This window comes from Agelaius tricolor, unplaced genomic scaffold (assembly GCF_023055355.1).
Source record: "Agelaius tricolor isolate 1412-34295 unplaced genomic scaffold, bAgeTri1.0.p SCAF_30, whole genome shotgun sequence".
In the NCBI taxonomy this organism is placed as follows: Eukaryota; Metazoa; Chordata; class Aves; order Passeriformes; family Icteridae; genus Agelaius; species Agelaius tricolor.
In genome coordinates, this window is record NW_027269290.1 from 2,671,535 (window position 1) to 2,685,871 (window position 14,337).

At 47.6% G+C, this 14,337-nt stretch overlaps 1 protein-coding gene across 1 annotated transcript in view; it reads right to left on the reverse strand.

The window, feature by feature from the left end:
• The window catches only part of CACNA1S (calcium voltage-gated channel subunit alpha1 S), a 63,349-nt gene that overhangs the window by 40,668 nt on the left and 8,344 nt on the right, over positions 1 to 14,337 (reverse strand). Inside the window, exons 3-7 of the mRNA XM_071450197.1 lie at positions 7,059 to 7,198; positions 5,906 to 6,039; positions 3,813 to 3,965; positions 2,485 to 2,690; positions 1,347 to 1,450 (exon numbers count right to left, since the gene is read on the reverse strand). Coding sequence (XP_071306298.1) covers positions 1,347 to 1,450; positions 2,485 to 2,690; positions 3,813 to 3,965; positions 5,906 to 6,039; positions 7,059 to 7,198 — 737 coding nt within the window. The remainder of the gene's footprint in view (positions 1 to 1,346; positions 1,451 to 2,484; positions 2,691 to 3,812; positions 3,966 to 5,905; positions 6,040 to 7,058; positions 7,199 to 14,337) is intronic.

Below are 14,337 nucleotides of genomic sequence, written 5' to 3' on the forward strand. Positions count from 1 at the left end.
GGCCAGAACAGTTCCCCATCAGAGTGGGGTCTCACCCACCTGGGGAGCAAAACCCTGCCCCAAGCTCTCCATGTGGAGAAGGTGAGCTCATCACAGGGCAGGTAAACAGGACACTCTTGTCATGGTAACATGGAAAGGACAGGTCTGCCATTGTCCTTGCCCACTCTTCTGCTCTCTTTCAATTAATTTCTTTTCTCCTCTGGGGTCTGGCAGGACTGTTGACCTGCTGCCCAGCCATGCTGGTGTTGCCATGTGTTAGTAACAGGTCTCAGACACTATAACAATAATTTTCCTGATCTCAAACATAATTTAGTTGGATTTGTAAAAACATTTCAGAACATTTCTGTGCCAGCAACTTACTGCAGGATCAGGTGACTATAGTCCAGCTTGTCCTGCAGTTACAGCCAACTCTAGACAAGCATCAGGTTCCTATGGTTTATCTTGTGTTTTAAACTTGTTTTAGTTCTGGTAACACCCAATTTGTTTTAATGTTACAGTGGCATGGTTCTTGTCATAAAAGAAGCCTAACAAATCCAAGTAATTAAGGTGTAACTAACCCTGTGAACTAATAGAGGTGATGAATGTGATCCACTTGCACAAACAAGGACTGAAACATACAGAAAAGACCCTGACCCTACACAGACCTGAGGAGAAAAGCCCCCCTCACTCCTCAGGACAACACATATTTCCCAGCAACAAAACTGGGGTGGTAGCAGTCCCACAGCAATGCATGGTAGGTCGAGTGTAACATCTCAGGTTTTAACTGTACTACTCAGGAAATTAACACTAATTGAATTTGGCCTAGATTGTCATAACAGACTGATGACAGCTCATTGGTGTACTTGGATGAGACTGCTGAAGCAGTAATTAGACTAACAATCCTTCCCTTGGATGCCTTGCACTCATCAGAGATGTTTTCCTTAGGCTGGCCATGAGAAAACTATGTGTGCTCACAGCAGGAGGGACTGGAGGTGAGGAGTGTCCAGAGCCACAGCCATGGGGTGCCTGCCCCTGCTCAGCTCCATCTGCTCTGTGTGCAGGCAGGAGACACCACAGCCCACGTGCTCTGCTTGTGCCTCAGGGAAAGGACTGATGTGTTGGGAGCTGGGCTAAAACCTCAGAATGCCATGGACACTAACACAAAAACTAACCCACAGATCAGTGTTTCTAAACATGCAAAACAAAAAACAAATGAACAAACAAAACCCCCCCCCCAAAAAAAAACCAAAACCAAAAACGTGATGAATGAGAGAGGGAAAAGAACAGAAGTTTTCCAGGCTTTTTTCTTGTATAGTTGAAAGCAGTTAAAACTCCTCTGCTGGCAGAAAGGATAGGGTGGCACTTACCCACTGAGCACCCCCAGCACCAGGTTGAGCACAAAGAAGGAGCCAAGCAAGATAAGGCTGACAAAGTAGATCCAGGGCCATTCATTCCCCATGGCATCATTAACCTGGCAAGGAGAGATGCAGATTAAATACTCTGAAGGCACTGTACTCCATCTGTTTCCACTTAGAGCCCCTGAACAGCCTCTGGGATCTTTGCTCCCTCCAAAAGAGTACTTGGGATGGTGGGACATAAACCTGGCTCCAAGGCCTGGCTGCCTAGAACTCTGTGTCTGGTTTACATCCAGACCCAAACATTTTGGGGGCAGATTTAAACATCAGCCCCAAGCCTAAGCTTCAGCATGACTGTCTCCCAAGGACTGCAAAACATGGTTTTTACTGGAGGAGCATCCACCAGTCACTGCTGTGCTGGCCCATAACCCTTCAGGGTGGAAGCTGGATCAGTCTCCTGTTGTCATAGGCTGGAAATGGGGGTGTGAATTCTATCACCATCTGTCAGAGCTGGGGCAGTTATCCTCTGTTCATTGGGCAGTTTTCTTTATCTCTCCCACAACCAATCCTCCCTCCAGGAGATCTCTGCTGTCCATGGCCACTGAGTGTCCCTGCATGGCTGATCCAATTCCATCATCCCATGGGGAGATGCTGCGCCCAGGGGAGGAGCCAAGCATTCCTACCTGGGTACAATCTGAGCCTGGCACAGCACAGCAGCCTTTGCCCAGTGCATTGCCAGAGGAGCAGCTTCTGCTGCCCTGCATTGCCAGAGGGAGCCCAGGCCCATCTGCAGCAGCCCTGGAGCTGCAGAGGAAAACTCCCCCCTTGTGCAGGATCCCTGTTCCAGCAGAGCCACAGCTGGCACTGCAGGAGGGCTGAGCCCCCATGGGATGGGGCTGTGCCACCCCCTGACACACAGGGGACAGGGACTGCTCTGACTCTGGCAGGGGTTTGGTTTCTTTGTTGTACTATTGCATTTGTATTTTTAATTTTCCTAGTAAAGAACTGTTATTCCTGTTCCCATATCTTTGCCTGAGAGCATTTTAATTTCAAAATTACAATAATTCAGAGGGAGAGGGTTTACATTTTCCATTTCAGGGGAGGCTCCTGCCCTCCTTAGCAGACCCTGTGTTTCCAAGCCCACACATACCCAGTAGAGGACCTCTGTCCAGCCCTCCATGGTGATGCACTGGTAGACGGTGAGCATGGCGAAGCCGAAGTTGTCGAAGTGGGTGATGCCGTGGTTGGGCCCGGCCCAGCCGCCGCGGCACTCGCTGCCGTTGATGCTGCAGTGCCGCCCGTGGCCCGAGCTGGTGCACGGGGCTGGCTTCTCTGAGCCCACCGTGGCAATCACGTCTGGGGAGCAAAGCCATGGGGTGAGCTGCAGGTCAGGCTCAGCACAGCAGCGCACACTTTCTCCTCCTCCAAACTGCGCCCTGCTTGTTAGAGCCCAGAACATTCCTCTGGCTGCCCTGGAAGACTTGAGACCCTGGAAAGAAGCTCAGATGCCTTGGCACAGAGTCAAAGACACCTGTGCCTTTGGTTTTAGCCCATGGAAACAATTACCAACTTTGTGTGAAGAGTTACAAGCCACAAAGGTTTGAATAGAATGATAGTGAATTTATCACAAGGTGAAAAAGTAGAATTTTGAAGTTTTTAGAATGGGGGTTCAAGAAGCAATATGGAGGAATCTGGGCATGTCCTGTCTTTCTCCTTCTTCTTCTTCTTGTCCTCCATCTTCTGCTGGGATGGTGACACTTTTAGATTGGTTTAAGATAGAGACAGACTGTCTAACATAGGTGATAGGTATTGGAAAATTATTGTAAATTAAGCACACGTAGTTTTTAGTATAAAAAGCCAACACCACCCCAAGTCAGTGTGCCACAAACCCACCTGCTGGACAGATCTCAGCAGGTCAGAGAAAGAATGGAATAGATAAGAGAAAATAAACAACCTTGAAAACCAGAGCCTAGGAATCTCGACTTCTTCTTTGAGAGTGGGGCTAAGAAAAAAGGCTTTTTTAATACCTCAGGAGCTCCATCTGCTCTGTGTGCAGGCAGAAGGCACCACAGCCCATGTGCTCCAGGCCTGGGCTTGCTCACAGCTGCTTGTGCCTCAGGGAAAGGATTGATGTGTTGAGAGTTGGGCTAAAACCTCAGAAAGCCATGGACACTAACACAAAACTTAAGTCACAGATCAGTGTTTCTAAGCATGCAAAACCAAAAAATAAAAAAGGGATGAAGAATGAGAGAGAGAAAAGAACAGAACTTTTCCAGGCTTTTTTCTTGTATAGCTCAAACCAGTTAAAGGTCCCTTTCAGCACCCCTCACACCCAGCTGGGTGCTGTTTCCAACATCCCTCAGCCACACTCCCAGGCCTGATGCTGGCCAGACCACACTTTCTGCCAAACACAGAATCCCTGAGGTCTCACAGCACCACACAGAGACAGCTCTGCTGCCCTCCCCAGCACAGCTCCACCTGTCCCAAGGTAGTAGCAGGTCTTGTGCATCCTGCCCTTGAAGAGCTCCTGGCCCACGATGGCGTAGATGATGATCATGAAGAGCACCAGCAGGGCAATGTGCAGCAGGGGCACCATGGCCTTGATGATGGAGTTCAGGACGACCTGAAGGCCTGCACAAAGATGAAGGGAGAGCAGGTCAACCACTTCCTAAACAGTGTTGGGTGCACCTTGTATCCCTGCCAGCCCACCAACAAGCAGCCTTTGAAATGCCCCTTGCCAAGGGAAGAGGGGCACGGGCAGGACTGAGATCTCTGAAGGAGGAAATCCTTTCTTCTATGTAGAAATGTGCCCCTTGTTGACAGAGTGACAAATTATTCTTTGTCTCCTTAAAAAGGAAAAAAGCCCAGAAGTTTCTCTCCTCAATTAGTGAAAAAGACACTTCATAGGACCTGGGGGACTTCACCTCAAACTCAGGGATAGCCAAATGGACAGGAGCCAAAAAGTGCCACCTGAGCAATTTAGTAGAAAAAGAAGAGAACAAAGAAAATAATCGGTTTTGTGAGGTGTTTTACCAGGAGCAAGAACCTCTTGCACCTGGTTTGGTTTTTCTCTGTAAAGAGTTTTGTTATTTTGCCTTTTATTAAAACTTTTTTGTTTCCAACACTACCACAGAAGCCATCCTGCTGATTTTATGCTTTCCAAGGTAGCTGAACTATCTTGGGTGTGATATAGATCTCCAAGAGCTTATGAGACCTGCTCAAGGAGGCCCCTATTTCACTTCTACCTACCAGGAAAGAACATGGAAGAGCACAACAGAGCCAGGCAGTGCTGAAGGCTCCTTCATGCCCCTCCCTTTGTCCTGGTGCTCTCATCCTGGCTGTATTAATGAGTTACAGAAGAAGATTCCTGCTCTGAGAAACCAGAGCAAGATCCTGGCCACCCAAAGGTAGTGCCACTGAGCCATGGAGGCAGCCAGGTGTGTGCCACCCTGCAGCTCCCCAGGGCTGACAACTGTCACTGACAGTTTTAGGAAAACCCTTTCACTTGGATTTTTCTCCTGAGAAGCTGGGAGGCCTCAGTAACGAAATAGAAACAATAATTGTCTGATTGCTTGGAATGTGGTCTGGAGATGGTTTACCAACAGGTGCATCTTTGGTTGGTTTCATGTGAATTGTTTTTACTTGACGACCAATCACAGGTCCAGCTGTATCAGGAGTCTGGTCAGTCACAAGATTTTATTATTCATTCCTTTCTAGCTTTCTGATGTCTCCTTTTTCTTTCTTTAGTATAGTTTTAGTATTATTTTTGATATGATATGATAGATATAATGTAATGTAATAATAAATAAGATATTTATATTATATTATATTATATTATATTATATTATATTATATATAACATCTATTTATATATTATATAACATATAATAAAATATATATTATATATATAATATAGATATAACAAATAATAAATAATAAATAATGTAATGTAATGTAATGTAGTATCATAAAATAATAAATCAGCCTTCTGAAACATGGAGTCAAGATTCTCATCTCTTCCCTTGTCAGGGTTGCCTGCAAATTCCACAGACAACCAGCAGCTGCAGGAACAAGCAAGAGCCCGTGCCTCCTCTACACCTTCTTCGTGGCTGGACTCCCCAGCTGTGTTGGGAGTCTTGTCAGTCACAAGATTTAATTATTCATTCCTTTCTAGCTTTCTGATGTCTCCTTTCTCCTTTCTTTAGTAGAGTTTTAGTATAGCATTTTTGATATGATATGATGTAATGCAATGTAACGTAACATAATATAATATAATATAATATAATATAATATAATATAATATAATATAATATAATATAATATAATAATAAATCAGTCTTCTGAAACATGGAGTGAAGATTCTCATCTCTTCCCTTGTTGGGGTTCCCTGCAAATTCCACAGACAACCAGCAGCTGCAGGAACAAGCAAGGACCCGTGCCCCCTCTACACCTTCCTCTGGCTGGCTCAATCCAGCCACACCAAGGAGCCTGTCCCATGTCCCCCCAGCCTGGCCAGGCCCAGAGGGTCGGTCCAGCCCCAGCCCTGGGTGGCAGCAGGGACTGGCACGCACTTGGCACTCCGGACACCAGGCGCAGGGGTCTCAGCACGCGGAACGCTCGCAGCGCCTTCACGTCAAAGCCGCCTTTTCCCCCCGAGGGCCCTGCCTGCTTCACATTGACCTGCTCCAGGGTCATGGTGATGAGCCTGAAAGAGCCAGGGCACAGGGAGGGGAGGGAGGAGGAGAGGCAGAAAGGAGGACAAGAAAAAAAGAGAAGGGTGTGAGAATGGAGAGTGAGAAATCGGAGCCAAGGGTTCAGAGCTCTGCAGGCAGCAAAGCAAGGTCAGGACTGCCAGCCGTGCCCAGCCTCACCCAGAGCCAGCTCTTGGCAAGGCCAGCTCCACTGCTGACAGCCAGGGAGCTCCCAGTCCATGTGCAAACCCTGGAGGACCCCACACCACCCCCTTTCCCCAGGCAAGGAGACCCATGAGGCACGGAGGAGTCAAGACAGGAAGAAATTAGAGTTAGAGAGTGAGAGGAATAGTGGATTTGTCTTTACAAACAAGCTGTGGGTCTGCTGGTAGATAAAACCAGCACTGGGAGATAAAAGAAACAATGGGAAGGATTCCACTGATTGATGAATGGAAAAAGATATTTGCCTTTAGAAATAAACTTTACGTTTGCTGATAAACGAAATTAGACATTAAGAGATGAAAGAAACAATGGGGAAGAAAAACCCCTAAATTCTGTAAAAATTAAAAATTAAAATGGAGGGTTGGACATTAGAGGGAAATGTTTGGGAAATCTTCAGTATCAGGTGTTTTGGGAAGTTTGTACCTCTCAAGTACCTCAGGTGTTATGGGAAGTTTGTGCCTCTCAGCCAATGGGGAAAGAGAGAAGAGAAATGCGTCCAGGAAATAAAGATAAAAAGGAGGCTGCATCCTCCAAAAATGTGAGAGATCTCAGGTGAATGCCCCATGGCCTCTCCCTTTATTCGAGTAAAGCCAGAAAGGACTCCTCTGTCTCCTTTTTGGACATAAACCTCTGGTGTTTGTAGATTACTTTTCCCAACAGAGAGGATCCCAGGGGATGTCAGAGCAGGAACAGGGGGCCCATGAACTTAGTCGAGAAGGTGTCCCCAAACACATTGCAATCACCACAAAAACTGGCTGTGAAAGAGGCCTGGCACCAGCTGAACAGCAGCAGCCTTCCCACTTTTCCTTACCCTAGAGTCACAATGGAGAAGTCGAGCACGTTCCAGCCGTTCCGGAGATAGGCGTCCGTGTGGAAGAGGAAGCCGTAGGCGATGATCTTCAGCATGGCCTCGATGGCAAAGAAGATGAGGAAGGCATATTCAATCTTCTCCTGGGGATTGCAAAGGCAAGCAGCAGAGAATGCTCCATTAGAACGCACTGTCACCTCCCCTGGTGACATCCTCATCCTGTCATCCTCACCAGTGACTCTGGAGCAGCCCCTGCTGCCACCTCTACACACACCAAAGGGACCCTGGGGACAAGGGTGGCATGCTGAGCCACCACATGCCACTCTCTGACCTGCAGCATGATCCCCCCAGCCCTTTAATGGCCCCTGCCAGGACCCTGAGGCTTTGGCTCCTCCAAACTGCTCCAGCAAAGCCACCTGAAGGTGCCTGGCCCAGGGCACTGCTCCTCTCTGGCTCCCCTCCCTGCTGCTCACTCTCTCATTCCCTCCACAGCCTTCCTCCTACAGGCAGCACTGACACCTCCTCATCCTCTCCAGCTGAGGGCTTGCTGGGTCTGTCCTGGAGTCCCCACAGAGTCACCATGGCTCTCCTTTTGCCTGGGATGATAAGGAAGCTCCCAGGGAATGGAAGCCTTGGGCTCAAGGGCTCCTGCTTAATGCCAGACATTTGCCTGGCAAAGTGATGTTATAAATAAGAAGCTTGACTAGGCCAATGTTCAAGCAGCAATCAATTTATTAATTAATATGGTAAAGTATGAGCAATACAGCGCTGGGTACAGTGGGGGAAGTTTTCCCTCCAATTGCACACCGATAGTTGAGGCTTACAGGTATTTATAGGGGTACTCATCAGCTTTCTCAGCAGTTTCTATTCCCAATTCTTACTCATCAGCAGTTTCTATTCCCAATTTTTACGTCACAATTCTATACACTGTGGTGATCTTAGTTTTTCTCAGGATGTATCCCAAAAGGAGCATCCCAGATGGTGCTGGTCTGGTTTCCAAAAGAAGGAAGAAGAATCCCATGTGGTGAGGTCCAGCTCTCCAGATGTGGATCCACCTTTTAATTGCAAGGACTATAAATCTCATAACAGTGATGTCCAGCTTCCCTTGGTCAAAACTATTAATCCTTGAGGTGATGTTCACCTTCCTTTCTCAAGCTGCTTTTCACTGTTTTGTTGAGGTGTGAGATAAGCATGTTTCCTTTATATATATTCCAGAGCTATAGTTTCAAGGGTACAAGCAATATTCTAAAATTATACTTCAAAAGGTTATTATTGCAGAGCTCTTTAAGGCTTAGCTACAAGCAAAGAGCAACATCCTTAACGCTTTAATTCCAATGCTCCTAAATCAACTAAGGTTAATTGCAAACAAAAGATAGGTTCAAGGCCTTCTTCCATGCTTTACTTTCCTCAGTTATTATTAGAATTGGTCTTTATAACTGTCCCATGGTCGGTTTCCACACATACCACAATCACAAATACACACATTACCTGTGTGAAACACAGCTGACACGAAGCACAGCTTTGTATTTCACAGTGACCATTTAGAAATGGGCCTGGGGCTCACTGGGCAGAGGGGCTGCACCCCCTCCAGGCAGGACCTGGCACCCCATGGCAGGGGCTTGGCACAGCCCTGCAGCTGCTGGGCCAGGGCAGCTCATCTGTCCCTGGGGCACAGCCAAGAGCTGCCTGTGCCCAGCTGGCTCTGCCTGTCACTGCCATCACTGCCCTTGTTGACAATGTCCCTTCCAGACTGAAAGCCTCCTGAAGCAGCCAGGTGGAGGGGGATATTGATATTTCTGGTGTTTCCTGGTCCCTCTCCACATCTTATACCCCCTGAAGGACAAGGAGCATCCCTGCTCAGGATCTCCAGGGAATCGCCCTCAGAAAGGCAGAAACCTCTCTCTGAGATCAAACTGGGAGTGGATCTTCACTGGGCAATACTGTAGCGCTGTGAGGGGTCCCCATGCCCTGCCAAATGGAAAATCCTCTCCTTTTCCAAAGCCAGGGCTAGAGCTCAAGGGAGAAGCATTGCTGGCTCAATTAACATCTCCAAAAGCAGTGACTGTGCTGTGTCCCCACATGACTTCACCCACACAATGCCATTTCTTGTTGGATCTGGGGGCAGCTAGGGTAAGAGCAGAGATCCTGGCATTGCCTCTGTCTTCAAGGTTTTAGCTACAGCAACTCAACACTGCTCACCTCCCACCATGAGGGGACAAATGACCCCCAGACTGTCCCCCAAAGCCTGTCCTTGCAATCCCATGCAAACACAAATTCCATGAGGATCATTTCAGGCATGGAGGGGCTGCAGAGCCATGCCAGCAGCCACTGGTGTGGTGAGGTGTCTCCCCAGCTGCAGAGGAAACCCAGAAAAGCCCACTGCAAGCTGCAGCAGCCCTGCAGTGCTGGGGCTGGTGAGTGTCAGGGTCCAGCCTGGAGTGGGATGCAGCTGCTGAGCTGCTGATGTCAGGATCCAGCACTGCAGAAGTCAATTCCATGCCCTGATTTTCCAGCAGAACAGAGTCAGTCTCTCACTAGAAAGGATTTTCCTCTGAAAACCCCTTGCCCAGTATCAAAAGGTAAATTGCTGTTCCTCAGAGGACCCTTTGAGAAGCCCACAGCAGATGAACAGTGCTGCTTCAAGGGTATCAGATGCAGCCAGTGAGGAGCAGCAAGGTTCAAACCTGGGCCAAGGAGGAGGCAGCAGGCTGCCCCCAGCCACCCTCCCCCAGCCTGGGAGGGAGATAACAGCAAATTCCCAGCTTCTCTGGGCAACTTGAACCAGGGCATCAACACCATCAATGGGTTTTTTTAGGTAACTAATCTAAATCTACCCTCCTTCAGTTTAAAACCATCACCCTCTGTCCTATTGCAACAGATCCTGTTAAAAACTTTGTCTCAATCTTTCTTATAAGGCCGTGTCTTACATTGCAAGATGTGGCTGGGGGTGTGAATTCTATCCCCATCTGTCAGAGCTGGGGCAGTTCTCCTCTGTTCACGGGGCAGATTTCTTTATCTGTCTTTCAACCAATCCTCTCCCCAGGAGATCTCTTCTGTTCATGGGCCATTAATTATTAATTATCATCTGTTCATGGCCACTGAGTGTCCCTGCATGGCTGATCCAATTCCATCATCCCATGGGGAGATGCTCCGCCCAGGGGAGGAGCCAAGCATTCCTACCTGGGTACAATCTGAGCCTGGCACAGCCCAGCAGCCTTTGCCCAGTGCATTGCCAGAGGAGCAGCTTCTGCTGCCCTGCATTGCCAGAGGGAGCCCAGGCCCATCTGCAGCAGCCCTGGAGCTGCAGAGGAAAACTCCCCCCTTGTGCAGGATCCCTGCTCCAGCAGAGCCACAGCTGGCACTGCAGGAGGGCTGAGCCCCCATGGGATGGGGCTGTGCCACCCCCTGACACACAGGGGGCAGGGACTGCTCTGACTCTGGCAGGGGTTTGGTTTCTTTGTTGTACTATTGCATTTGTATTTTTAATTTTCCTAGTAAAGAACTGTTATTCCTGTTCCCATATCTTTGCCTGAGAGCGTTTTAATTTCAAAATTACAATAATTCACAGGGGGGTGGTTTACATTTTCCATTTCAAGGAAGGCTCCTGCCTTCCTTGGCAGACATCTGGCTTTTCAAACCAAGACAGAGGGAGGCAGGGGTGGCTCACAGAGCTGCATGTGCACCTCTCCAGGTGCCAGTACCAGAGCAGCAGCATTTTCTGCAGTTTTATCGAGTCTGTGCATGCAGATATGCAGGAGTGTTCTCCATTGCCACAGCTCCTGGAAGACTCCAGGAGACCCAGGGTGACCCCAAACTCTAGGAAAGCCAGATGCAATCACGACTCTCCTCCATGCCAACCTCCAGGCACAGAGCCCAATAGCTCCTGAAAACCAGCAATGGGCAGCAAACCCTGCTCAGGGACTGTGGGACACCAGTCAGCTGCCCAAAAACAACTGCTCCAGTGTCCCTGAGATGGCAGAGCCCTGGGGTGACAGACATCACACAGGACTCACAGGTAATTACAGGTAATTACAGCAGGAACTCCCTTCAAAAGCATCACACACCCACATTCCTGTCACTGAATTGTACCTGAGGCTTTGTCCAGGCTTTGGAAACAGGAATTCCCCAACCCCAGGGCTGAGATACAACCCAAAATGGGGTTTGCAGAAGCATACTGCTTGCCATCAAACATTTGTGCTACCTAAAATCCCTAAAGCCATTATGTGTGTCACTGTCATATTTTCTGGAAAAATCTCTTTGCCAGGATTTCTTCTCCTGGGAAGCTGAGAAGCCTCAGAGAGAAATGAAAACAATAATTATCTGATTGCTTCTCCTGTGTTTGCTGCTTTGGAATGTGGTTGGAGATTGTTTATCCAACAGGTGGTTGTTTGATTGGTTTCATGTGAATTGTTTTTACTTAATGACCAATCACCATCAGCTGTGTCAGGACTCTGGAAGCAATTGTGAGTTTTAATTAGTACCTTGTTAAGCCTTCTGTAAGTATCCTTTCTCTATTCTTTACTATAGCACTCTTTAATATAATATAAGTACATAAAATAATAAATTAGCCTTCTAAGAACATGGAGTCAGATTCATCATTTCCTTCCTGCCACAGGGGACCCAAAAATACCACAATGTGTGACACCAGCAGCGTGCCTGCACACAGGGCTACTTAAATTAAATATTTAAATGAGTAGCACACCTGTGCTACTTAAATTGTCTTGACAGTTTGAGCTCCAGCTCTGTCCCCTAGGCCTCCCATGTCCTACCTGACATTCCTACAAAGCCCATAGGGCTGAGGACAGCTGCTTTTGGGTGGCCTGACAGGGTGGCCTCCCTCCAAGCTGTCACCCTTGAGTCCCACTGATGGGGAAAAACTTTAAATTGAAAATTTACAGAGAATACATTTAAATATTAGGAAAAAATCTTGCCCTGTGAGGGTGCTGAGACCCTGGCACAGGTGCCCAGAGCAGCTGGGGCTGCCCCTGGATCCCTGGAGGTGTCCAAGGCCAGGCTGGACAGGGCTGGGACCAACCTGGGACAGTGGAAGGTGTCCCCCATGGTGGGGTGGAATGAGATGGGCTTGAAGGTCCCTTCCAAGCCAAACCATTCTATAATAAATATAAATTATAATATAAATATATTATAATATAAATGTAAGATATTATAATTTAAATATTAACACACAAATATTATAAATAAAGATAAATTATAAATAGAAATCAATATAAATTGTTCTATAATAAACAAATACCTGCAATATCTCAGAGCTGGCCGAGCCCCAGCCCAGCCCACTCAGGTCAGGGCTGCTCCTGGGCTCCCCTGGCAGGGGAGCTGCTGTGCCCAGGGCTGTGGTGTCCCCTGAGCCCAGGGCTGGCTCTGGGCTCCCCGAGTGTCCCAGGGCTCAGCACCAGCACTGAGCATCCTCACACTGAAGGGGCAGCTGAAGGATTCACACTGAGTGAGGGGGAGCAGAGTTTGGGGCCTGGCCACTCCTCCTGCTCCCTCCTGTGTGGTCCCAGCCAAAGAAAATCCTCTGAAACAGCAAATAATGAAAGAGATATGAAATACCTCTTTCAAATAATGAAATATAGTGGGTTTAGATTCGATTTTAGGAAAAAATCCTTCCCTGTGAGGGTGGGAAGGCCCTGGCACAGGTGCCCAGAGCAGCTGGGGCTGCCCCTGGATCCCTGGCAGTGCCCAAGGCCAGGCTGGACAGGGCTGGGACCAACCTGGGACAGTGGAAGGTGTCCCTGGCCATGAGAGGGGGTAGAATGAGCCTCCTGACCCAAACCATGCTACAATTCTATGTTTCTATGAAAACCAGGTATTTCAGTGTGTGCAGCATGTCAAACACCACCCACTGGAGCTGCAGAAATGGCTCAGCTGCCCTGGCAGATGAACTGTACTCTAAATTTGACTTTATTTCCTCACTGCTCATAAACAGAGGTCGGGCAGCCAGGTCACACACAGCCATCTGTATTTTCTTGGCTGAATCCCTGTGAATAACCTGCCTTGCTAAACACACTCTGAAGCTGCTTGCTCCTGGAGTAAGGTTTCCAGTGAAAAACAGTGGGATTTGAAACTCTGGAAACTCAAGTAAAAGTGAAAATAAATGCTGTGAATTATTGAACAAGTTGAAAAGTCAAAATAATTTCATCAGAGTTGAAGAAAATGTTGTGATTCCATTAGAAAAAGACAAAATCAGATACAAACAGGATTTAAAAAACCCTTCTGGATCAAAAGAAATCTAATATAGAAAGAAAAATAATGAAATGTGTTGAAATTAAACAACTGTACTTCTTCCAGGACAAAGTGGATTATTAGAAAATAATATGGTTATGGTTATTTCATTATTTTCATTTTTATGGTATTTCATTTTTTCACCCCCCATAAATGAGTTCTGATTAACCAAGCTTTCATGAGACTAATTCTAGGTTTACCTAGTGTAGACTCTGACTGCAGCTCTTCCCTGGCTGGAAACTCAGAGTGTGGCTGCTCTGCAGGTTTTCCAGTCCTGCAGCAAGGCAGTGGCAGCAGAGCTCTCCTAGGAATCCTCTCCTCCTGAGATTCTCTTTGTGATGCCTTAGCAGTTTAGCTTTTATATTTTTTATCTGTTTGTAATCCTGTAATTTTTTGGTGTATAACTCCAAACTCCTTATAGAGTGTTTTTCCCATTTTGGGCAGACACAACAATTCCTCTCCAGGCCTGGCAATCAAGGACACCTCACTGCCTCAGGCCCCAGGGATGGAAACAAAAGTGACTTGGGGGAGCAAACTTGAGCTAAATGACTTCATTAGCTGAAGCTGTAATTGGCAGATTAACCCCCAATATGCAAATGGACCAAACTTATAAAAGTGTGCAAATCCATCTCCATTTTGGGTACAGCCCCAGGGGGGTTTCCTCTGCCCAAAATGTACCTGAAGGCCCTTCAATAAATAGAACTGCTTTTTATTATTTTGATTTTTTCCCAGCCTCTGTTTTTAGGAGCCCAAAAAGGCATCACCAGTGGAGCACTCATTTTAGAGTGGCTGTCCCTGCTCTGGGCTGCAGGAGCCTGTCCTGAGGAGGCTGGGGCTGGCCAGGCCCTGCACACCCTCAGCACTGAGCCCTCACCAGAGGGAACCTCAGTCCTGCCTCCCCAGTATCACTGTCACTGCTTTTAATGGAGGGGTGGGACTCTTTTGGGGCTAAGAATGATTTATTGCTCAGGTAAACATCAGTCTCAGAGGCTGTGAGATTTTAGAGGAGCAGGCAGGCAGCCATAGCTCAAGAGCAATC